This window comes from Sorex fumeus, unplaced genomic scaffold (genome assembly GCF_029834395.1).
Source record: "Sorex fumeus unplaced genomic scaffold, SorFum_2.1 ptg000044l, whole genome shotgun sequence".
Classification (NCBI taxonomy): domain Eukaryota; kingdom Metazoa; phylum Chordata; class Mammalia; order Eulipotyphla; family Soricidae; genus Sorex; species Sorex fumeus.
The window spans coordinates 22,089,634-22,114,990 of NW_026606101.1; the positions used below are offsets into that span (position 1 = coordinate 22,089,634).

General features: G+C 52.9%; 1 protein-coding gene across 2 annotated transcripts in view; it reads right to left on the bottom strand.

Annotated features, from left to right (window-relative positions):
- Nucleotides 1-4,515: 4,515 nt before the first annotated feature.
- Nucleotides 4,516-25,357, bottom strand: part of SLC23A2 (solute carrier family 23 member 2) — a 103,704-nt gene continuing 82,862 nt past the window's right edge. For both annotated transcript variants that reach the window (XM_056122141.1, XM_056122142.1), the window contains exons 9-16: nucleotides 21,026-21,146; nucleotides 19,340-19,496; nucleotides 17,962-18,109; nucleotides 17,482-17,587; nucleotides 11,039-11,168; nucleotides 10,153-10,290; nucleotides 6,637-6,732; nucleotides 4,516-5,174 (exon numbers count right to left, since the gene is read on the bottom strand). In XM_056122141.1, coding sequence (XP_055978116.1) covers nucleotides 4,942-5,174; nucleotides 6,637-6,732; nucleotides 10,153-10,290; nucleotides 11,039-11,168; nucleotides 17,482-17,587; nucleotides 17,962-18,109; nucleotides 19,340-19,496; nucleotides 21,026-21,146 — 1,129 coding nt within the window. In that variant the 3' untranslated portion in view covers nucleotides 4,516-4,941. The remainder of the gene's footprint in view (nucleotides 5,175-6,636; nucleotides 6,733-10,152; nucleotides 10,291-11,038; nucleotides 11,169-17,481; nucleotides 17,588-17,961; nucleotides 18,110-19,339; nucleotides 19,497-21,025; nucleotides 21,147-25,357) is intronic.

Genomic DNA, 25,357 nt, shown 5'->3' on the forward strand with positions numbered 1-25,357 from the left:
GGTGAGCATATAGTCTAGGGGGTTGGGCACTTGCCTTGTGTGCAGCCAACCTGGGTTCAATCCCTGGGACCATGGCTCGGAGTGACCCCTAAACAGGTGCCAGGTGCGGCCTGGTCCCCCACTCTCCCCAGTGAACTATACATAAGGCACCTCTGGACCACTCTTGTCTTCATCCACCATCCAGTCAGTGAGGATGCTGGTGTGAGAATTGTGACTGGGCCCCCAGAGGGCTCAAGACTCCTGATGCCACTGACTTCAGACTTGAGTTCCACCCGAGCCCAGCATGAGGGCACCCCCTGACCAGACACCTCGAGGCCTCATTTCCTGCTTTCTCCTCCAGGAGCCGTCGGAGTCCCCAGGCGTGGAAGCAGGTGACCGCCCTGCTTTGGGGCAGCATGATGAACCGCTTCCAGGACCTAAAAAAACAATCAAAGGAGGCACAGAAACCACAATGCTGCGTCCACGAAGAGCTTTTATTTGTACGGAACAGTTTTAAAAATACAGAATAAAATAGCTTTATCTCTACTATTATTCACAACATCTGGTCCAAATATTACATATTTTTTTAAAATACTTAAAACGTTGAATGAAGCCATGTTAGAAAAACAATATGAAAATCCTTTTTTTGTTGTTTTTGTTTTTAAAAACTCCATAAAAGAATTACACATCTCAGGAGAAAAACAAAACAAAACAAAACAAAACCCACCCCCAGATTACCCTTGATATGCGAAATAAACAAAATTCCAGAAGGGTCTATAGCCAAAGTCAGTCACGAAAACAAGGGGAAAAAAAAAGCAGCGGCATCCCCCACTGTTCAGAACAGTTAGAAATTTGTGAATGTTTCCAACGAGGACGGTTACCCACAGAAAAGGAGGTATTAACTTCAGCCGTCAGTAAGCTGGCAACTCAGGAAGGGTGTCCAACAGGCCTGGAAACACACGAGAGGATTCGAGAAGGGGCTGGATGTTGCTCGTGCCCACCACCACCAGGAAGCATGATCAGGAACCACCCCAAGAGCAGGTGCGGTGTGCGGGGAAGGCCGGGAAGGGGTCCCGGCAGCAACCCGTGCACTCACCCTGCCTGGGCCGTGTCTGAGGTGGGCGGGGGTCATCCTCCTGTGTGACCAGACCGTCAGTGGCCAGAGCCCAGAAGGCATGGCCAGTGGGAGCCGGGCCTCATCTCTCGAGCTGAGGGTGGTTCCCTAACAAGTGGCCCCTGCCAAAGACTGGCTGCATCCTGGGGGACCGGTGGGAACAGGCTGGGCCTGATAGCCATGTGGGGCCTGGTGTGCGCAGCCCCTGGACACCCCGGGCAGGTTCAGGAATGAGGCTTCTGCCGCAGATCCTTAGTTCTCTTTTCATCTGGACTGCTCACATGTGTGCCCCCCCACCCCGCCCCCATTCCCAAAGATAAGGGCTGCCAACTTCCGGTCTAAGCTACGAATACCGATGTTTCAGCAGGAACAGCTGAGCTTGCGGGCCCGAAAGGCAGGCACGGGTAAAGAAAGTATACACACGTACTAGAGATTCATCAATGGAGAAATTCTATCATTGCATGACATTGTCATGAAAATTATTATCATTCCCTCCCTGGAAAAAATGCGACTATTATCCCGGGCAGAAATGTTCTTTGACTATATGGAAATACTGCAATATTCATGCATGAACCAGGTTGTCGACATGAGAGTCAGTATTCTACAGTAGAAAGCAAATCCTGGGTATGAATTTGTTACGGTGAAAATGGGGAGACCAGCAGGGGGCTACGGATGCTTCCTTCCAGCTGGCCCGGGGGAGCCACATTCTCTGGCTGAGACATAAAAAAAGTTGACATCTGAAACCCTCTGAGAAAAAGGGTCTGTGTCCAGAAACCAAATTCCCTAGTTGAGAACGAAAACAGTTTGGCCAAGATTGGAGCCATTTCTCCTTGGCCTGTTTACCCCCTGCTGGACAAATGCAGTACACCCCATGGGGGTGGGGGTCCTCCCTCATCTCCCCACTGCCCACACTGTGAAACGGGCAGCCATGCCCCGATAAGTACCTTCTCCTCTCCACATCATGGTTCCCCAAGAAAAGGTGAAACGGTTCAAACTCAAAAGTGAAAACCCTGCCCATATCTAACTGGATGTTTGAAGCTGTTCTGATGGCCCCCTGCACATGGGGGCAGGCTGCCTCCTGGGCCTCCCCTGCAGGGGAGGTGGTTCAGTGCCCATGCTCAAAGCTGCCTTGGGAGTGGATTTGCAAACAGGAGCAGCTCTTCCTCAATGCAAAGCGCTGGCGTGTGCTGCTCGTGTGCAAGACTTATCAGCACTTCCCCACCAGCACCCGAAGACCTGGGCAAAGACGAACTTCACAGGCTGTGTGCCCCCAGTGCCGGGTTCTGCCCTTCCCTGGAGAGAGAATCCAGAGCATTCCCACTGCAGGGGTGGTCTAAAGCATCCTTCCACAGGGGTCTCCTTGCAGAAGCAGCCCCCCCGGCCCCTCCCTAAAATGTTTCAGGTAGGGTTGGGGAGGGCAGGGGATGCTGGATCTTGGCCACCAGTCCCAGCAGAGAGAACTGACCCCGGCTGCCCTGGGGAAGCTCGGCCACACCAGCCTCGGGCTACTATACAACTTCCTCCTCGTTTGTAAAACCGAGAAACCGAAGGCGCTGAGCAAAGTATGAATAGGAGGGACCGAGCGCAACTTCAACTTCCAAGGGGGCCAGGGGGCCTCAAGGGAGGGCCCAGGTTAAAGGGACTAAAGTCTTAACCAGTGTGTTCCTAAAGTAACAATGCTTTGAATACATTAAAAAAAAAAAAAGGCAGGGAAAAAGAGACCTACGAGATTAACGCATGTCAGAATTGAAGTCTTGACCCCATCTGCAGAGTCTGAGATCTTGGGCCAACAGTGCAGTGCTCTCACGCGTTCTTGTCAGAATAAACCGTGACATGTACTTTGCCGGGAGTCCAGGAAGCTGTAGTGACACAAGCACGCTGCCCCCATGCGGGGCAGGAACATGGCCAGCGGGTGGCCCCGCATGCACAAGACGCCAGGAATGCCCGCTGCCGCCAAGAACAGGAGCCCCACGCGGGGTGACGCCAGCAGCTCGACCGGGCAGAGTGGCCTCCCGTCGTCGCCGGCATCCCAGACCAAGTTCAGCAGAGGTCACTTCCTGCCCCACCCTTCCCTCACCCCCAATAATTTAGTGTTGTGCATTAGAACTCAGAGGGGGCCTTGCCCGCTGCGTCTCCCCACCTCCTTCCAGCATTTAAAGGAGAAAAGCAGCATCTCCCCCTCTGCATCAAACAAAAACAAACAAACAAAAAAACCACACACACATTAAAAAAAAAAAAAAAAAAAAAAAAACCAAGATCCAGTGGACACACAACAATCCAGAGTATCCGGAGGCAGCGAATGCCAGAGTCGGCCGGCACGGGCCATCGACCAGGGTCCTGGGGCTGCTCCAGATGGGTCCCCCAACTCCCAGTCTTCGTCTTCGCTGAACAAATTCACATAGAGCACTACGCCCATGGGGTGTCTGGGCTCTGGTAAAAGTAGTCAGTTTTGATAAATAGATTTAAGCGTTACAGTATTTACACTTTTCATGGTTATCAAGCAACAGCAACAACAACAAAAAAACAAAGAACAGCCACAAATAATGGTTACTGGCCTTCAAAAGCCACAACAAGCTTCCCTGATGGTGTCCACCGCGGCTACAGAGACTGGTTCTTTTCTTGATGCAGGGGAAGCGGGGAGGGTAGCAGGACAAGTGAAGGGGACACAAGGTAACCGGCAGGGGGAGGGGGAGGAGGGATGGGGGAGGGGGGAGAGGGTTTACACGGGAAAACACTGATCTCAAAAATCGGCTCTAGTCAATCACTTTCAACAGGAATACAACCTTTGGCGCGAACAACACACGCGGCGATCACTGACAGCCACTGAGCGCCGAGCCCACACTCGCCGGGGGACCTGCTGGTGCCTCCGTGTGGTGGCCCAGCCCCGTCACACCCACCAGGAGTGAGAGATGCCAGAGAGCGGCTTGGCAAGGAGTGAAGAATGAGGCCCGTTGGAGCCCGAGTGGCACACAGAAAGAGCAGTTGGGAACTGGCCGCAGAGCCCCGAGATGCTGTTGGCTTCCCCTGGCCCCCAGACAGACTTCCCCGGGGACAGATCTGGGCAGGGCGGAACCAGGGCACAGGTTCCCCCAGGAAGCCCACGGCTCCCCCTGCAGGGGAAGTGGGGGACAGACAGATTGGCCACTGTCAGTCGGGACTGCATGAGGACGACGCAGGTGCTCCTGAACCAGAGGGCGTCTCTCGGGTGCCGACTAAGATTTTTGGGGGTTTGTTTGTTTTGTTTTGCTGGGGGGGGGGGGGGGCGCAAAACGCTGCGGTGCTCAGAGCATAGTCCTCGCTCTGCTCTCAGGGACCACTCCTGGCGGGAACAGGGCACCAGATGCAGTGCCGGGGATTGAACCCAGGTTGGTCACATGCAACGCAAGCGCCCTACCCACCGTACTATCGCTCCGGCCCCGGACTTAAGTTTAAAAAATATATATTATATATATATATAATCTTAAAAAGGCAACAGGGACAGAAAGCCCTGAACCCAGCAGGCAGCTTGTAGGAACGCTGGCGGGCAGAGAGGGGGATGCAGAAGAGAAGGAACGGCTGTGGATGCCAGACACCCACCCCCACAGGAGGACAGGAACTTCACGGTCAGCGATCACGGCCAGCAACGGACGCTCTCAGAGGCGAGGGGTCGAGGGCTTAAATAAGGAGAGGGCGCGAGACACGCTATCGGACACTGTTCACCACCCACAACAGAAAAGCTACGTGGAAGGGCTGAGCTCTGGGGCGCAGGATGGAAATGCAGATATACAAATAGATACGCGACTGCTTAGGACTCAGCGAGGAACTACAGAGGGACGCCCCACCACGGCCGAGACACGGGCGAGCCGTGGCTATACAGGGGCCTGCGAGTCCCCGTCTGAACTCCGGCCGGTGGTGCTCTTCCGGAGGCCTTTCCACGCGTAGCCCACGAAGGTGGGGCTGATGGGCAGGTAGCTGAAGCATCTGTATTTCTTAACAATGTTCATGCCGAAGGGCAGATCGTAGGATTCCATGCCTTCCAGGGACTTGTTCCCCTTGCTTACGCCCTTCTTCCATTTCCTGATGCCTCTCTCCTCGGGAGTACCTGCAGAGTGCACACACATGCAGCAACAGAGTGATCAAAACCTGCCATGTGGGGCTGGAGTGACAGCACAGCAGGTAGGGCGTTTGCCTTGCATGCGGCCCGAACCGGGTTCAATTCCCGGCATCCCATAAGGTCCCCTGAGCACAGTCAGGAGTAATTCCTGAGTGCATGAACCCTGTGCATCGCTGGGTGTGACCAAAAAAAAAAAAAAAAAAAAAAAAAAAGAGCCCGCCATGAGCCCATCTGCTCTCCCATCTAGCAAGCACCCCCTACCCCGACCCCGGAAGACAGCAGAGAGCTGCAGGAAAGGGTGGAGAGGCCCGAGGTAGAGAGCCAAGACTCGCCTCCCCATCTCCAGACAACTCCATACAACGCAAATAAAAACGGGGTCAGGACTTTCAGTATGCCCTATAAGGCCTTCACCACGCCACCCTAACCCAGACAGACTGAGTGTTCCATACTGTGCTATTTATCGTGTGTGCAGATGAGAATGCATGTGTGTACATGTGTGCACACGTGTATGTGTGTGTACATGTGCGTGCGTATGTGTGTGTTGGGGGGGTTGTCAATTGGGCGTTTATCATGCAGTCCCCACTCATCACACTCCCCGAGGAGGGAAGGGCCCCGGGCGGCGGCACCTGTGGGCTCTGGAGCATACTCGTGGAAACCACAGGCAAGGCTGCACAGGGCGGGTCCAGAAGCCCAACCAGCCCTTGACTGGTCCCCTTGCTCTTAAAGGCACAGCAGTCAGCCTGCCCCACTTGGTCCCCTGGCCACCCACCTATCACCCACAGTCACATATTCCTATATAGTAAACATCCTTTATCAGTATTTGGTTTTGCTACTCTCTTACCAGGCCCAATTTACACATTAAACTTTCCTTATCTGTTTGAAGGCCATAGCTGGTGGTACTCAGGGGCTACTCCTGGCAGTGCCCGGGACTCTGGGGATGAAACCACAGGCTCCTGCCTGCAACGCATGGGCAGTAGCCCTCGGAGCGCCACATTAAACCTGTCATGGGTATGTAGACATAGCCAAATTACGGTATACACGGGGTTAGGTATGATCCAGTTTCAAGTACCCATTTGGGACCTTGGGATGTATCCTCTGAAATGAGGAGAAATCACTGTAATTCAGCAATAAAGCATATAAAGCTTGCTTTGGGTTCGATTCCTGGCACCACATATGGTCTCCTGAGCTCTGCCAAGAATGAGCACAGAGTCAGGAATAAACCCTAAGCACCTCCGGGTGTGATCCAAAAACTCAAAGGAACAAATAAAATCTATGAAGCTTGCTGGGGAAAGAAAAAAAAAAGATTCATGAAAGTGAAAGAAATGTTGTCTTTACTGAAGTAAAGACAGTTTTAGTTTTACCCAGGGATAGTGTGATCCTCATGAAAAAAGGAGGGCTAGATACGTAAGGAGTCTGACTGACACGAGTCTGACTGACACGTGCCACATACCTGGGATGGTGTTATCCAAAACAAAAGCCACACAGCCCCCAACGAACATCGCAGTTGTGAGAAGAACATTCAACACCTGATCAATTCCCGTTATCCCTAAAAACAAACAAAAGGAGGGGGTCAGTGGGAGGTCGCGGACACCTGCCAGCCAAGTTCATGAGCAGAAATACCTGCAGTGACACTTCAGACTACTGTGATGGGGTAGGAGAGACAGAACTGCAGGTAGGATGCCAACCTGGGTTCGAGTCCAAGCACCACTCCAAGCACTGCCAGGCATGATCCCTGAGCACAGAGCAAGGAGTAGGTACCTGAGTACCGATGGGTGTGCGCCCCACCCCCCCAGATCCTAAACTATTGCAAACACTTTCAACATTAACCACAAGCTATTTCCTGAAGGAGGATTCCTAATGAGGTAGATATGGACAAGAAATATGCAACTGAGTGGATTTTGGCACACAATGAGCTGTAAAGCAACTAGGGATAGCTTTGCAAACTAGAAACAATAACTATACATAAATGAGTAACTGTTGTAGAGCTGAAAGAAATCAGCTGAGGGGCTGGAGCAGTAGCACAGTGGGTAGGGCGTTTGCCTTGCACACAGTTGACCTGGGTTTGATTCCCAGCATCCCATATGGTCCCCTGAGCACCGCCAGGAGTAATTCCTGAATGCAGAGCCAGGAGTAACCCCTGTGCATCGCCAGGTGTGACCCACCCAAAAAAGCCAAAAAAAAAAAAAAAAAAAAAAAAAAAAAAGAAATCAGCTGAGCAATAAGAAAGCAGTCATGGCATTTGCAATTACACACACACAAATCAGAATCCTGGGTTAATAATTAAAAAAAATAAAAATAAACAATGCTGGTGAACATGGAAATAGATGCCCTCAATAGTGAGTGGGAAGGAACCTGACTTCCCCACTGGAGAGTCTGGTGGTTCTTCCAAAAGGCCAACTGGATTATCATATTACCCAGTAATTTTACTCCAAAGAAGTGAAAATTGGGTTCTCAAAACAGGTGATCCTCAAAGGAACAAATAAAATCTAGCGACAGATTCAGCATTTGTGAGTTTAAATTTACTCACGAGCACCGAAATGACGCTCATGGTGCTTTGGCAGACATGACCGAGAAATATCAGACTCATCTGAAACACAGGCCCCCAGGGGAAGGGCGGGCAAGGGGCAGACACCGGCCTGCTGGTTGGGTGCACACTGCGAGCCAGTGTCCCTTCAGGGGGTGCTTCAGCACATTTTCTGCCTTTGCATTTTTGGGCTCTGCTGGTGATCTTGCTCTATAACACACCGACACTGCTGTGTCCCACTTGCGGCCCACAACGGGACACGGTTCAATGAACACACACTGCGGGCACTGAGGTGATGTGGTTCTAACAGCCTCCATTTGCTGCTCAAATGCCGTAGCAGCTGCGGCCGGCCAGACCTACAGACCACCACAGAACAGCAGCTGAAAAATACTGTTGTGCTGCTGCTGAGAGCAAGAGAATTTTGAGGTGCTGCTGGGGAAAATCACACCCGGAAGAGGAGCTGCGTGCAGGCCCCGGGGCTGTGCTAACGGGCTGCTGTTCCCAGGAGCAGGGGCCAGGATCCACTGCTTCAGTCTCTCAGCGATTCCACAGATGGGGATTGTCATGAAAGGGGAACCAACTGCACTCAGCACTGATGTTCTAACAGTATCTATAACAGTCACAGGGGGAAGCCCCCAATGACCATCACTGGAAAGTGGAGAAACAATGGTATAAACGTTCAAAGTAATCGACTAGGCCATAAAAATGAAGGGAACAGGGGCTGGAGTGACAGCAGAGCAGGTAGGGTGTTTGCCTTGCACATGGCTGACCCGGGTTTGATTCCCAGCATCTCATATGGTCCCCCGAGCACCACCAGGAGTAATTCCTGAGTGCATGACCCAGGAGTAACCCCTGTGCATCACTGGGTGTGACCTAAAAAGAAAAATTAATTAAAAAAAAAAGGAAGGGAATAATAAGGCAGGTACAGACAGGGGTGGGACGATAGTGCAGAAGCTAGGGCATTTGCCCTGCTCACAGCTGACCCAGGTTCGATCTGTCCTCAGAGCCCACCAGGAATGATCCCTGAGGGCAGAGCCAGGACTAAGCCTCCAAAAACAGAAAATGTGCATAAATCTTTGAACAACATGGTAAGTAAAAGCTACACATACACACACGCGTGCATGCGCAAATCACATCTTGTGTGGTTACACTTATATCAGACGCCAAAATGGATGTAGGAACCAAAGTACACTAATGGCTGTCAAAGGCTGAAGAAGGAGGATGTGATGGAGATTAACTGCTTAACAGGCAGGGTATCGGAGATGATGAGATGTTTTGGAAGCCAGGTAGAAGTGACATGTATGAAACATTAAAAATGTATTAAAATGCCACTGTATAGTTCAATTTATTTATCTATTCCTATAGTTCTATCTATAACTTTTGGGGGGTGGGGGTGGGCAGAGGCTGGGAATCAAACCCAGAGCATCACATAATTGCTCTCATCCATTTCGCTTTAAAAACATTTATTGTTAAACAAACTGCACAGCGGTAGGGCGTTTGCCTTGTGCAGCCAGCCCAGCCGAGCCGGGTTCGAGTCCTCCACCCCTCTCGGAAAGCCTGGCAAGCTACCGAGAGTACAATATGCCAAACACAGTAACAAGTTTGAAAACGGAGACGTTACTGGGCCCGCTTGAGCAAATCGATGAACAACGGACGGACAGTGTTTTTGTTTGACAAACTTTACTTGAAAAAATATGCATGATATGTGTGTGTGAGAAATGGCCCTAATTCTACATGAAATATCAGCAACAAAAGCAATTTCTTAAGATGGCGTCCCTTTGTTTTTCTTTTTTTTGTTTCCTTTGTTTCTCATGGCAGCGAGGTCACTGTCACTGTCTTCTTCCCGTCGTTCATCGATTTGCTCGAGCGGGCCCAGTAACGTCTCCATCATGAGACTTGTTACTGTGTTTGGCATATCAAATAAATCCCGGGGAGCATGCCAGGCTTTGCTGTGCAGGCGGGATACTCTTGGTAACTTGCCGGGCTCTCCCAGAGAGGTGGAGGAAATCGAACCCGGCTTGGCAGGGCAAGGCAGACACCCTACCACTGTGCTATCGCTCCAGCCCTATGGCAGTGAGGTAACTAAAATAAAAAGATGTTAAAAGGGTTAATCATGAATGTGAAGTGGCGATACGCCCAGCGGAAAAACATGTCTCTGAAGCTGTTTGGGAAAAAGTATACACTTTAGTACAGAATTACGCTTTTTGAGGCATTCTCCAGAAGGAGAGGGTTGGATAAAACGACTAAGGAGACCTCAGCCAGCCTGTTCTGGGCACAAGCTCACTCACACTGAGTGCAAAGGGCTTTCAGGTAAACTGAGGCAACACAAAATCCCAATGCTCCCCCAAGAGTTCCGGAAGCCGCCAAGTCCCCTCTCATCGCCCAGATGCGTGTGAGCCGACAGCCGAGGTTCCACTCCCCCTGGAGGCTGAGTCTCCCTACCTGTGACAAGGGGGTTCTGCCGCAGGTAACTTGGAAGAACGAGCCCAAAGAAGATGGAGAAGCCAAGCACGAAGAGGTTCCGGGAAGAATTTAAATCGATGAACTGCAGGTTCGAGAGCCCGACGGCAGTGATCATGCCTGGAGAGAAAAATGCCACAAAGAGCTCCCCCACGGCCTGGTGGAGAGGCAGACCCCTCCTCTGGTCCCCTGTCCATGAGAACAGTCAGCAGGGGTCACAACACAAGTCCTGGTTGTCTCGGATCCAAATACCCTTTATATTACATTAAGACATCAACAACAACAAAAAAAAAACGAGACCCACCAAATACCTAAGGGTGTTATTGTAAACCTGTTCAGCCTCATGCAGACATCAGAGTGGGAATCCAACCTAAGAATCCGATCCCTGGGGTCGGAGCGATAGCACAGTGGGTAGGGTGTTTGCCTTGCATGCGGCCAACCCGGGTTCGATTTCCAGCATCTCATGTGGTCCCCCGAGCACCATCAGGAGTAATTTCTGAGTGCATCGCCACGTGTGACCCAAAAAGCAAAAGCAAAAGCAAAAAAAAATGTGATCCCTGCTTGGTGTCAAGACCAAACGAAGTCCTGTTTGGTGCTTAACAAGAGCTCACTTGAAGGAGGAAGGCCTGAGTCACATTAATCCGAAACATCAAGTCAATGACTCTTGACTTTAAATTCTACCTTTCACAAGACATTCAACTGGAGAGGGGCGGTAGCTTTTATGTTTGTTTGTATTGCAGCGGTATCTTTTGCAATCCGACCAGCAATGTGTTGTGACACCCAGTCTGACAGGAGGGGGTTTCCCTGGCAAAGGGAAGGAAGGAAACCAGCTTCCGGGAAGACCGTGGTCAAGGAATCAGAACTTTACCGAAGAGGGTGCAGAAGAGGGCGCCGAGCACGGGGTCCGGGAGAGAGGCGAAGAGGGCGCTGAACTTGCCAATCATGCCCAGGCCCAGCATGAGGGCTGCCCCGTACTGGATTACGCGCCGGCTGCCGACCTGCAGGACACCAGGGGAGGGGGCAAGACAGGCACAAAAGTCACCCCGAGGTCCTCCAGGAGCACCAACTCCTACCCAGGCGCCACCTGCCCAGCCCAGCCACAACCATGTGACAAAGCACAGATGATTGAGTCGGTGTTCTGTTCTGGGGTCACATCCGACGGTTCTCAGGGCCAACTCCTGACTCTGGGCTCAATACTGAACCTTTTGGTGCTCAGCGGACCAAGGGGGGTACTGGAGAACCGAACCCGGGTCGGCTGCATGCACTGCACATTATTCACTGTTGCTCCCGGCCCAGGCTGGTGATTTTCCACCACTGACCCTTAAGACCAATGCCCATCTGTGAGTATAGAAAGGTTGGAAATGGGGTTGGGGCGATAGTACAGCGGGTAGGATGCTTGCCTTGCAAGCGGCCGACTGGGTTTGATCCCCGGCATCCCATGGGTCCCCCAAGCATCTCCAGGAGTAACCTGAGCACCGCTGGGTGTGACTCAAAAGGCACTGTAGCACTGTCCGCCCATTGTTCATCGGTGTGCTTGAGCAGGCCCAGTAATATCTCTACATGAGACTTGTTGTTACTGTGCTTGGCACATCAAATATGACACAGGTAGCTTGCCAGGCGTGTTGACTCAAAAGGCAAAAATAGTAAATACAATGACTTATCTAGACTACTCCTGGCGGGAAAGGATGACCCCGCAGTGCTTAGGGGGTTAAGTGTCGCTCCCAAGCAGTGCTCAGGAGACCATGCAATGCTGGGAATCCAATTAGGGCTCTGAGCCCCGATTACTCCAGTCCTACATTACTCTTGGATTCTTAGTTAAGAGGAATTCTCACAGCGCACACCTATTAATGCACAATTATTACACAGAAAACCAGAATACCTAAGTTCCCGTCACCTTCCCCCCACCCCCCAGCCACCCTCTTCCCAGGTCAGCCCTGCTGCCTGGCTACTGCTCTGGACACTGGGTGGGTTTGGGTCCATCTGCCTGGAACCCCCTTTCCCTAACCCCCTTCCAGAGAGTCCTCAGAACAATACCCAGAGAAGATACCCAGGATCTTCTCTGCCCTGGAGCCAGGACCTCGTGGATCCCAAGGCCTGTTTCTCCTGTGGCCTCCGCAAAGTTATTTCCACCTGGCCATCTTTATCAGTGATACTTTATCCTTGCCTTCTAGAAGCTCCCATTCACCCCAGAGTCCCCAACTAGCAGAAAAAGAAGCTAACCCTGGACTCAGCAAGTCTACATACACGTGGCTCCAATGAGGCACAGCTTCTCCCAGGAAAGTACCTTCAGGACACGCTAGAGGGCGCTGCACAGATAAAGCCTGCACAGGTGAAGACGGGATGTGTTTTGTATTTGGGGGACACACCCAGCAATGCTCAGAGATTGCTCGGGGGACCATCTGGGATGCTGGGGATAGAACCAGGGTCAGCCCAGGTCATGCAAGGCAAACACCTACTCACTGTACCATGGCCCTGCCCCCCACAGACAGGCTTTGAATGTCACCCTGGGGGCTTTCCCTAAGGCAGTGAGGAGGGGATGGCTACCTAAAGCATGTCTGATTGGGGGTGGGGGGGTAAACTCTAAATAATAGTGGTGAATCTTTTATTGAAACAATGAATCTAATCAAAGCAGATAGAGTGTTAACTAGAATTCATCTGCCCCACAGGGACTGGGAGGGGTGGGGGGTAGGGTTTTATTGGGGTTCTTCATGGTAAAAAATAAGTTTTGGTAAAGGGAAATGTGCTTGATATTTGCATGACTGAGACCTAAACCTGAAAGCTTTGTAACCTTTCCCATGGTGATTCAATAAATAAATAAATAAATTTTAAAAAATAAATAAATGAAATAAAGCGTGTTAAGGTGAAGCTGAAAAGTTCAGCCCCTCCCTGGCTGTGGATCACACATCACGGGCATAATTGGCTGGGGGCTGAGGACATTTCCAATCTGAGGGCAGCCAGCCTCCTGGATGGTATCAGGACCCAGAGGGCCTAACACCAGCAGGTAAAGTATCAGAGTGGACTCTCTCTTGACTGAATCAAGGAAGGTGGTCAGGAACCACCAGTCACCGGCGCCCTGAGAGCTAAGAGTACACACCGTGGGGATTCGGGCAAACATCCCTGGTGCATCAAAGTCAAAGACTCATAATTCACGGCTTATCTGTATTTTTTTTTTTTTTTGCTTTTTAGGTCACACCTGGCAATGCACAGGGGTTACTCCTGGCTCTGCACTCAGGAATTACCCCTGGCAGTGCTCAGGGGACCATATGGGATGCTGGGAATTGAACCCAGGTTGGCCGAGTGCAAGGCAAATGTCCTACCCGCTGACTATCTCTCCAGTCCCCTGTAGTACTTTAAGAAAGATAATCTTTGAGTGCTTAAATGAGTGGGAAGAAGTCTTTATCTGACCTTTACATTTGATTGATAGTCTACCTGTCCAGAAATATCACTTAAAAATAATTTTCCTTCAAACATTTGAACACATTGTTTTATAGATTTCATTTCTCCATTGTCCTCTAGGTTTCAATATTTCTTTTTTTTTTTTCTTTTTGGGTCACACCTGGCGATGCACAAGGGTTACTCCTGGCTCTGCACTCAGGAATTATCCCTGGCGGTGCTCAGGGGACCATATGGGATGCTGGGAATTGAACCCAGGTTGGCCGAGTGCAAGGCAAATGTCCTACCCACTGTGCTATTGCTCCAGCCCCCTTATCTGTCTTTTTTAAGGACTTAAAATGGGACTGGCACTGGGAGGATGGAGCTAGGGGTGGGGTGCTAGACAGACAAGAGTCACAGGCTGAAGACCAAGTCACTGCACTGCTGTGATGCGCCAAGGTGTATGGGAGGCTCCGTGGGAGGGAAAAACCCCCAAGGGTTTGTTCCTTAACTATGGTCGAGGGATGAATAGAGAGTTCAGCAGAAGTACGCCCCGCCCCGGTAGAGAACCAGTTCTACAAAGCTCAACAGGGTCAGCCAGCCCTTAGTGGTGCACTGGGGAGCATCTCGCCTGAGGCTTGAAAAAAAATCATTTATATGTATGGAAGGTTTATCTACCTTAGATGCTGTTTTTTTTTAAAAAAAAAAAGAAAAAGAAAAACAAAAAAACACAAGGACCAGAAAGATAATACCGTGGATAGAGGCACTTGTCTTGCACACAGCAATCCCAGGTTCAACCTCCAATATCCCATATGGTCCTCTAAGCTCACCAGGAATGATCCCCAAGAGCAGTGCTCGTAACTCCTGAGCACTGTTGGGTGTGGGCCAGTAACCAAAAACAAAAACCCCAACAAAGAAACAACCCCTGAAAAAGTAGCCACTAAGCCAGTGAGAATTAATGAGTGCCAAGTGCTTGCTTCTGTCCCAAACACCAGAGACCGAGTCCGAGCTTTAACAGGGAAGGGAAACTCCTGCTTCTGCCTGGACTCGGCCCCGCCTCCCTCTGACACCCCTCTGGAACCATGTCCCTGTACTTAGGGCCACTGACCCCCGGCCTCCAGCAAGAGTGCAGGTGCCCTTTCTCGGGATTCCGCCAGACACTCTGGTCGAGGGGAGGCAGTTTCCTCTCTTCCAAGAAACACACTCAGGGCTGACCAGCCTCGCAACAGCCAAGCCTTGGTCCCAATGCCGTGCAACTGCTCCATACAGACCCAGGTAACTAACCATACTGGACTGATGGGGTGGGGCAGGGATGCTGGGGCCGGGCAGGAATCTGCCAAGGACCCCACCACCTGCTACACTTCTGCCCCTCTCCAGACCCCAGGAACGTCAGAATGCTTTAGTCTTTCCGGTTTAGAGGTCGTACCTGTAGTGCTTGGAGGCCACTCCTGGCTCTGTACCAAGGGGTCACTCCCACTGTTCAAGGCACTCAAGTGCCGCTGGACTACCTCCCCCGGCCCCAGACACTGGAGAGCGTCAGCATCCTTGGCTGGCCCAATGGTCTAGGGACAGACTCTGGCAGAGTCCCAGCACCAATCTCTCTGCCAGGCCTCACCCCTACTGCCCACAGGACTTTCTACAGAGCCAAGGCCCAAGCGTGTAAGACTAACTTTGCTTTAATGTGTCGAAAAGGGACCCCAGTGGCTACTGGCTCTCCGTGGGCCTCTGGGGACAGCCACTGCCTCTCAGACCCAAGTTCTCCTTGAAGAATCACTGGCCAGAGAAGAAGCAGAGTTCAGCCTAGTACTCGGGCGTCCTTCTCCTGGGCTCTCTTCGAGGAGGGTCTGCCCCTGCCCAGGCACTGCTGCCTGTGGGCTCCACGCAGCACCCTGGAGTCAGGCCAGTGAGAACAGACCCGGGCCGGCAGGGCCCACTACTGGGGATTCCTGCCTGCCAGGAAGTGGGCCCAACGGGACTCAGAGGGAAAAACCAATTAGCTCCCTGAAAAGACCGTTGGCAGGCAGCTCTTTCAGAATAAGCCGGCATTTCCCATGGTAATAAAGAGAATTACTCCCCAAACCACATTGGTCAGGTTGCAGAAAAGGAGGAGCAAGATTCGCTCCCTGCAGTAACCCTGAGACCCCAGGCTACCTTTGCAGGCGTGCAGAGAAAGGAAGCTTCGGGGCCGAACATCACCCCCCAAACCTCAGGTCTCACTTCTGTGTACTGGGCTGGCTCCCTTCTGGGAACTTAGTTAGAATTCCCCAAACTGAAGCATCTGGTTTCTCTTTCATCTGGTTATACCAACTCACAGGGAGCTGGGGGTGGTGGTAAAAAAAAAAAAAAAAAAAAGGAGGGTGGGGTTCTGATCTTATGTCAGGGGCTCAGCCGAAGCCTGGAAGAAACTCAGGCTCACCCCAAGCTACTCGGGCCCAGGGGCTCAGCAGAGGGAGATGGACACCTCACCGGGGCCCACCCCAAGAGGAAGCACTTTGAGGCCACCTCCAGCTCCACGCCTCGGGCTGCGTGTGAGCGAGGCAACGGGCGTCTGATGCTGAGTTGCTCTTGATAAACCCCCAGCCCGAGAGCAGGCCACTGCGGGGAGCTGGGCAGTGGGGCGCGGGGGTGGGTGGGGGGTGGGAAGGAAGGACAAATGAGGGGAATGCTCACGGAAACGGGTCTAACCCGAAAGAGAAGGGGGTTCTCACCTGGAACGGGGGGGCGCGCTCGAGTGTGTGTACGTTGGGAGTGGGAGGGGCCTTGCACATTTCCCGAGTGTGTGTGTGTGGGGGGGGGGGGGGCGCGCTCGAGTGTGTGTACGTTGGGAGTGGGGGGGGCCTCGCACATTTCGTGTGTGTGTGTGTGTGTGTGTGTGTTTGGGGGGGTGGGGGGAACCTCGCTCATTTCTCTACTGAAACACCAGGCCCAGCACCACTTCCTAACTGCTCTCACTTGCCCCTGGGGTCTCACGAAAGGCAGAAGCGATTCTTATAAACCACAAAATCGGGGCCTTCTTCCAGGGCACCCCCTTCCTTCTAGTCTCCAACAACATACCAGCCTGCCTGTTTAGCAGGGCACTGAAGTGGCACCCCCAAATCTGATGCCCGTAGTCCAGGTCTGCGGGTGTCTGACACCCTCTTTTCCCTGCCCAGGGTATCTCCTCCAGGAGGCCGAGTCCGACCCCCCTCACTTCCGCAGGCAGCCCGGCCCCAGCCCTCCACGCTAGGCTGTGCTGTTGGTCCACGTGAGGATGGCGCTACTTGTCTGTTACTTACTGGTGTGCCAGATGCCTGAACAGCAGCCAGGCAGGGGCTTGATATTAAAAAAAAAAAAAAAAAAAAAAGCTGGAGCTGGAGTACAGCGGGTAGTGCATTTGCCTTGCACATGGCCGACCCAGGTTCGATTCCCAGCATCCCATATGGTCCCCTGAGCACCGCCAGGAGTAATTCCTGAGTGCAGATCCAGGAGTAATCCCTGTGCATCACAGGATGTGACCCAAAAAGGAAAAAAAAAAAAGCTTTATACTCCAAGTCCTGCCAGGGTGTGTTCCCGACTCCTTCCCCACCAAAAAAACTACAGAGCCTGCAAAAACCGATGATGCACAAAAGTGCCTGCCCACCCAGGTCACCAGGGAGGAAACAGGTGACCCCGCTACAGACGTCAATGAGAATGGACACAGAGCTAGGGAGAGAAGACAGTCTCCCAAGCAAAGCCTGCCTTGGTGAATTCACGGAGGGGTCAGACAGGGGCCAGAGAGGTAGTAGTACAGTGGGGAGGGCGTTTGCCTGGCACAATGCCGACCCGGGGTTTCATCCCTAACACCCTATATGGTCCCTTGAGCACTGTCAGGAGTAATTTCTAAGTGTAGAGCCAAGAGTGTATCGAGGGTGCAGACAAGAAGCCGAAAGAAAAAATAAATAACAAAGAAGTATTTCATACCTTAGTGATTCCCAAAACGCCGATGTTGGGGCTGGAGGAAGTGGAGCCATTCCCGGTACCAAACACGCCATCGAGGACGCAGGAGAGGCCCTCCACAAAAATCCCCCTGAAAAGGTATGGAAAAGAGGTCAGACACACTTGACAACTAACCTGCCACAGCCATCCTCCTGCCTTGTCCCGTGGCCTCTAGGACACGCCACTCTCCCCCACTCGGCAGCTGGCACCTGCCTGCCTGGGTGAGGTGAAGGCCAGTCCCTGGGGGCTTCAGGGAAGAGGAAAACCAAGCCCAAACAGGGGCGGCACCAGGTCTCGTCTCAAGCCGCCCCCCCGTGAGCCTGCTGAGATCCCCGACGTGCTTCTCCAAGGTGATCCAAACCCAATTAACAGTCCGCGGGGCCAGACCCAGCAAAAGCCCACGGCTGCTGGGGATAACGAGGAAGGCTGAGGGCGGCTGGAGCGGGGCACGGGCAGGGCGGGTACCTGTTGATGGCGTGGACGGGAGGCGGTGGGGCACAGGAGAGCCGGGCACACGCGTAGTAGTCCCCGATGGACTCGATGATGCTGGCCACCACCGCACTCAGCATGCCGATGACGCCGGCCGCAGACACGGTGGGCAGTCCCCACTGAACTACGGGAGGGGACACGCGTGAGACCCCCGACTCCGTGGGGCAGGGCTGTTCAAACTCCTCCCACTCGCACTGGGGGCGTGAGCTAGCACGGCTGGCAGCTACAGCTTCCTGTCATGGCTGCCCAAGCCCTGGACGGCTGCCCTCACCTCTTTCCCCGTTCCAACATGCCAATCAGTGATGAGACCCACACAGGGCCACAATTTATCACCAAAGATACGATGTCTTAGGATCCACAGAGACAGGGCAGCAGGCAAGGAAACTGCCTTGCACATAGCTGATCGGGGTTCTAAGACCTGAATCCCAGGATTGGCTGCCAACACCACCAGTGTTTCAGGTGCTGCGGACCGTGCCTTTGACCCCATCTTGCACCCGGGTCTTGATCTACCTTTATGCCCTGTCACCAGACGCTGGGAAAACTGGCTCTGTTAGACAAGGCTGACGAGGGCACAGCCCAGCCGAGCTTCGACTTCAGTTCGACTAATGACTCTGAATGCCAGGCACAGTGTCTCCACGCTGACACAGAGCAGGGAATGGCCCTCGGGCTCCCGCCCTGATTTCTACGAAGGGAGACTGGAAAGCGGAACACCAGCATCCAAGTGGCCCCTCGACCAGGGGCCGCTCCCTCAACTCTTCCCATGCAACTTGGCGCCCAACACTGGGGTTAGAACCTCAGATCCAGCCCCCATTGACTCAGACCAGTTTGACAACGGTAATCATCAACACACATACCCCACCCCCCACACACACACATACACCCAATGAATGATTCCACCGATCCATGAGAAGACTATAGAAATTCTAAATCTGATTATGTTTGGGCAGCTTCTCCCACTCATCTAGTCAACTCTAGCGCTGGTTGTGTGGGTACCGTGCAGTCTACACTCGCCTTTCTGAGCAGATGCTTCCAAGTCTTGGCCACCTGACCTTACACCTTGGCAAGAAAAGTCTTGACCAGAATTTCATGCTAGTGGAACAGTAACAACAACAACAATAACATGAAAACACCCAAAAATGAACAGATTTGCTCAAGAAAGGGAGCAGATTAACCTGTGTGCTAACAAGGCCCCCCTCTGCAGAAAGGGCCTTCGTCCCCCATCGAACCCTCTAGGGACAACAAGAAGACTTCTAGGGAGCTTTCTGGAACAAAGAAGGTGCCCCATTCTGCATGCAGAACCTTTCTGGCCCTGCCCCTGCGGACTCCCAGCTCTTGGGGCCCTCAGGATACTTACACGGGTAGGGGACCTTGAACCACGGGGCCACCAGGAGCACGCCATGCCTGGAGTCCGTGCGCGCGTAGTAGCCGTACTTGGTGCTGTCGGGCGGGAACACGTCGGTCACCGTGAAGATGAAGCAGAGCAGCCAGGACACAAGGATGGCCAGGATGATCTGGAGGGGTCAGAAGGGAGCGGCCATGTCAGGTCAGGCAGAGACAGGGGGAAGCGTGGGCAGCATGAGCTCCACTGCCCCCCTTCACCGCCCCTCAATCTGCAGACACCAGCATCAGGCCCTCATGGCGGGGGTCACCGCTACAGAGACCCGATTCATGGTCACGAGCCCACCTGAGCCACGTTCTTCCACCTTCTACCTTCTCCCACTTGTGGATCAGCACCCATCTTGCCCACCCGTCCAAGGCCCAAGCAGCTACAAGTGAGGCATCAGACCAGGGATCTTCAGCGCTTCTTCGGAAAGGGAAGTCTGATTCCTGTACCCGGTTTATGGGGCCAAGACCCATTTTCGTGAGGGGCGGGTCTGACTGCTGTGAAGCGTGGTCTGGTTCCTGTGCCTGCTTTCGCTCATCGCCACCATCCGGGGAAGACTGACGCCCGGTCTCTTTCAGCGAGTCTGTCTGCTCTTATCACTGGCCACGTGTAACTCTGCCTGCTCCCGTCCCGAGCAGCAATTGGGGACCATTTCCAGCCAAAAGATGAGCCCTGTGTAACAACTGTGGCCTAGGTGCTGGCGCAATAGTACAGCGGGGAGGGCGTTTGCCTTATATGCACCTGAACCTGGCTTTGATCCCGGGCATCCCGTAAGGGCCCCCAGCACTGCCAGAAAGTGATTCTTGAGTGCAGAGCCAGGAGTAACCCCTGAGCATCACCGGTTGTGACCCCACAACAAAACCAACAAAAAGCATCTTAAACCTTGGATCAAGTGCTCAGTCTCTGGCAGGGCCAGCCCCGATGCTCAGTAATTCTACTCCTTCTTGTTCCTCCAAGTGTCTTTGCCTCGTCCCTCTGCTGGGGTATTCCACAGTACCGGCTAACAGGACCAGCACTGGAAGACCACTGGCAATGTCACCTCCCCCGAGTCTGGCTGAAAGAGTGGAGTGGTCCCAGCACCTGCAGAGCCATGCTGAGGGCCTGAGCATCTGGAACTTCGCACACTTTCAGACTTCAAGTCTGTGACCATGGCTACTCGGGGTCCCCATGCAGACACTGCCCTCCTGGCGCAGGAGGAAACCTGAGCAGAACGCCACCTGCCACTTAAGGCAACACTGTCCGGGTCGGAAATACAATTTGGCAATGGTCCACTCCTCCCCATCTCCACACCCCCTCCCGGGTCCTGGCTGTCACGCCCACGAACTGAACACCTCCAGGTACCACTTAAGCGCATTAACGGCCATGATCCAGAGACTTATAACTGAAATCTCGGAAGACAGCAGCTCGCCAAAGAGATGTCTCTGGACCTCAATTATTTCAAGTTTTGTACATCCTATACTATTCATAAAAAGCAGTACAAAATGAATTATTTAGCATCTGCCTGTGGGTAGGCTTTAGTGGTGGTGAGAAAATTCAAAATAATGGCAGAGGGAAGGTAAAATGTGATATCGAATGTAATCGATTACTGTGGACAACTTTACGAAAATAAAATTGAAAAAATAAAAATTAAACAAAAAATACAACGTGGCTACTCACTGGGAACATTTTGAAGAGCTGCAGCTTGTAGGCGGTCCATCCTTTCTTGGATTTGTAAATTGGGAGTGGAAACTTGACGTTTCTGGCATACTGAGAAAACAGTAATACTAGGAAAATCGTCCTGGGGAGAGAGTAAATAAAGTGGGGTCAAGGCTGGACACGGTCACTTTTTGTTTTGGGGCCCATGCAGTGGTGCTCAGAGACTCCTCCTGGCTCTGTACTCAGGAACCACTCCTGGCAGTGCTCGAGGAACCACATGAGATGCCAGGATTGGAACCCAGGTTAGCCGCATGCAAGACAAGTGCCTGACCTGCTATACAATCGCTCCAGCCCTCTGCATATGGCTGATTTAAAAATAGCACAGCGGTAGGGTGTTTGCCTTGCACGCAGCCAACATGGTCGACCCGAGTTCGATTCCTCCGCCCCTCTCGGAGAGCCCGGCAAGCTACCGAGAGTATTTGATATGCCAGACACAGTAACAACAAAGTCTCCAATGGAGACGTTACTGGGCCCGCTCGAGCAAATCGATGAACAACGGGAGGGCAAAAAAAAAAAAAAAAAAATAACACCAATCTTCAATGGTGACACTGGTCCCAACTCAGGCACCTAGAAAGCCACGAGCACTCTTTAACTTTATTTACTCTTTAACTGTCATCTCTCAGAAAGGCCTGAGCCGTGGCCATGTCCTCGGAGAAATGTTTACGCTTCCTGCACTCCGACATGAGGCCGCAGCATGAACCGTTTGGTTAGATGACCCAGGACACAACAAGAAGCCAAGCCCCAGGAGGTGCTCTGGGAGGACCACACCATCCAAGGGAGGAGCCTGAGGCAGACACGGGGCCACAGCAGGGGAGGAATAATGAAGACACAGCAGCCACCCGCAGCCCCGCGGTCAGGAAGGGCCCTGACAGTGCTCGCAACACGGGCCTCACATGGCAAATCTGACCGTTTCCTTCCTTCCTTTCTCTTACAGTGAGTCGAAATGACTTTTAAAAAATTTTTATTTCATTTTAGGTGCCGTGATTTACAATACTGTTCGTGATAGGGTTCCTTGCACACAATGTCCCACCTGACGCCTCCCTCCCCCCAGCTCTCAGGCTGGGCTGCCTTCGGTTTGCCTTTGTTTCCCGACTGTTTCCCACGCGTGTGAGAGATTGTCCAGTACTGTCCCTCTCCTCCTCCTGGCTGACGCTGCCCGACTTGATCCCTCCACAGAGCCACAGCACCCAGCAGTTTGCTTCTCGGCATCCGCCCCAAGGGGGCAAAACTCGAAGAGAGGACAGTGGGCAGGGTGCTGGCCTTGCATGTGGCCAACCTGAATTCGAGCCACAACATCCCATGTGGTCCCTGGAGTCCTGCTTGGAGTGATCCCTGAACGTACAGGCCTGATAACCATCGGAGGTGGCCACCAAATGAAACATACAAAGACATCTGTATTCCTACATTCACTGTGGCCCTAGTCATCATCAGCAAAGTCTGTTAACGGCGAACAGCTCTGCAAGAGCCTGGCCTGGGCGGCCACGGCCAGGGAGGTGGCGCGGAGGCATGGCTGGCCTGGCACGTGAACAAAAGGCAAAGCTTCCAGAGGTCAGACGGGCACTTCAGCAGACTCTGCTACGAGCAATAGCTGGATGTCGGGTCGGGTCAAGCCCGGCCAGGAAGGGCTCGCCCCACTCCATAGCTGGCCCCTGGCATGACTGGCTCTACCCCTGGGCAACATCGAGGTTTGGAATTGGAGGTTCAGGAATCAGAGCTGGTTTGTGGGCCCCTCCCATCTTGTCACCCCCCCCCCCCAGTCCAGGAGTGGCATTGGCCAGGGCCTCACCCCTCCCTACAGCAGGACCCTACATGTCTGTCCCCTCATAAAACAACTGGGGCTAATAATGACATGTCCTCATCACCCGAGGGCGAGCTGGCAGGGATGCGGGTTGAGGCTCTCAGAACTACACCCACTCACCGCCTGCCGGCCCAGGGCCAGGGGCTGAAGGAGGGGGGCATCAACTTCACCATCTCAATGCCGTCCTGCTAAGGTGGGCGCCACCCTGTGTGTGTCCGCCAACCCCTCCTTCTATTCTGGGGTTCTCTGTTCTACCTCAAGGGCCAGTCCCAGTTCTTTGAGCAGGCGCTGAGCCCCAGCGTTCCCAATCCCCTCTGAGGCAGTGGTGACGTCAAACCAAAGACGTGACCCATCAATGAGGGATACTAAGCCTGAACTGCGTGCGCGCGCACGCAGTTTGGTTTCTGGCAACACCTGGTGGTGCTCAGTGCTAACTCCTGGCTCTGTACTCAGGGAATCACTCCTGGCAGGCTCAGGGATGACACAGAGGTGCTGGGGATCAAGTCCGGGTCAAGTGTAAGCAAAGGTGGCCTACCCACTGTGCTATCTTTCCTGCCGCCCACTCCTGCCCTCCATGTGCTTCGAACCTGAATTAAAATGTAGGTTTATTTTCAAGTATTAGAAATTAAAAAAAAAAAAAAAACCAGAATACGGTACTGTAAACCAGTACAAAAGTTAAAAAAAAAAACCACGTGCCTCTGTTAGAGGCAGACAGGTGGGTGGGAGGCAAAGTGGGCGGGGAGGGGGGAGAGTGCACCGCGGACACTGTGGAGGGGAGCCGTCGCTGGTGAAAGGACTGGTGTTGGAACCCAATTATGAATAGCTTTGTGATTTCACAGTGATTGTTTAATAGTAATAATAAAAGAGACTTTAAAAAGCCTTAAGTCACCTTATCATCCCTTTTGTTAACTCCTCACTTCTATTTCCAAAGCTCCTTTTTGCCAGGTTTTGCATCTGCCTTTGGCAGTGGTTCTGGAGCTTCCTCGAGCTGGGTGCCGCAGCGCCCAGGATCAAAGCCAGCCCCTCCTACCTGGAGAGATGAGCTCCACCCTCTGAGCCTTCTCTCGGGCCCCAGAGCTCTTTCAGAAGGGGACGGAGACATTACAGAGCAGGTTCCAGGCAGGTGACCCAGACCTCCAGCTCTTTCAAAGGAAGTGGGAGGAACTGAGCAGATGAACACTGTTTTCCCTTTACTCGTATTCTCGAATACACCTGTGGGGCAGGCAGCCTCCGTCAAGATATGGAGGAGTGGAGGCCAGGCTGGGGGGCTTGTGTCTGGCCAAGCTGAGGGGAGACAAAGCTCTGTGCCCAGGATCCTGAGACCAAGGGGGTTAACTCTTCCTGAACATCCGTGCAGGTACACACATACGCACACACACACGCACTCTCTGCCTCTCCCTCCCTCCTTGCTGAATGATCTTCCTACTGCTTTACAATGAGTGTGCAGGCAACAGATGCCAAAATGAAGGGGGGAAAAGGCAGAGGAGGAGAAAGCAAAGGGCAGGAAGGCGGGAAGAGCACATCTTGAAGCGTGTGCTGGTCACCCACCCTTGGGCAACAGGACTGCATGGCTCTGAGTCTGCCAATGGCCCCCACAAGGCTCCAGTCCTGGCTGGGACGTGCTGCTGGGCCGGGCACTGGGGATGGGCTGTGGGTGCTGGGAGCACAAACAGTCCAGCATCTGGTCCCAGCTGGAGTTGCCCTGCCCATCCTGCTTCCCAGCCAGTCATGCGCTCAGAAGCAGCGCAGCATGAGCTTGGGGGGGGGGGGGAACGACTGCCAGTCACCCCCCCTTCCTTGGGACGGACTCCCCACGGCCTGCCCCCGCAAGTTCCTTGGGAAAGACAATGGCACCTACAACACCAACACAAACTCACACAGGGAGGAAGGCACTGCCACAAACACACACTACCACTCATGACAGCAGTCTTTTTTGGTTTGTTTTGGGGGCTGGAGCGATAGCACAGCAGTAGGGCGTTCTCCTTACACGCGGCCAACATGGCCGACGTCAGTTCGATTCCTCCGCCCCTCTCGGAGAGCCCTGCAAGCTACCGAGAGTATCCGATATGCCAGACACAGTAACAACAAAGTCTCCAATGGAGACGTTACTGGGCCCGCTCGAGCAAATCGACGATCAACGGGAGGGCCTTTATCTTATCTTTATCTTTGGGGCATACTGGGTGATGCTCAGGGGCTACTCCTGGTGGTGCTTGGGGGACCATGCGGGATGCCAGGGATCGAACCCAGATTGGCAGCATGTAAAGCAAGTGCCCAACCTGCTGTACACAGTCTCAATATGCTTTTAAATCTCTGACACTTGCATCAATGTAGATAATGGTGTCATTTAATATCTGATCTTTACTCCGGGATCTGCAATTCAGGACTATTCGCAACAGCAAGTCTATATAACAGCTCGGGCGCCTCATCAGTCTTGCAAGAGTCAGGAAACTACTTCTTCATCTTCAAATTTTTCTGTCTGATGACCAGGAAACTTG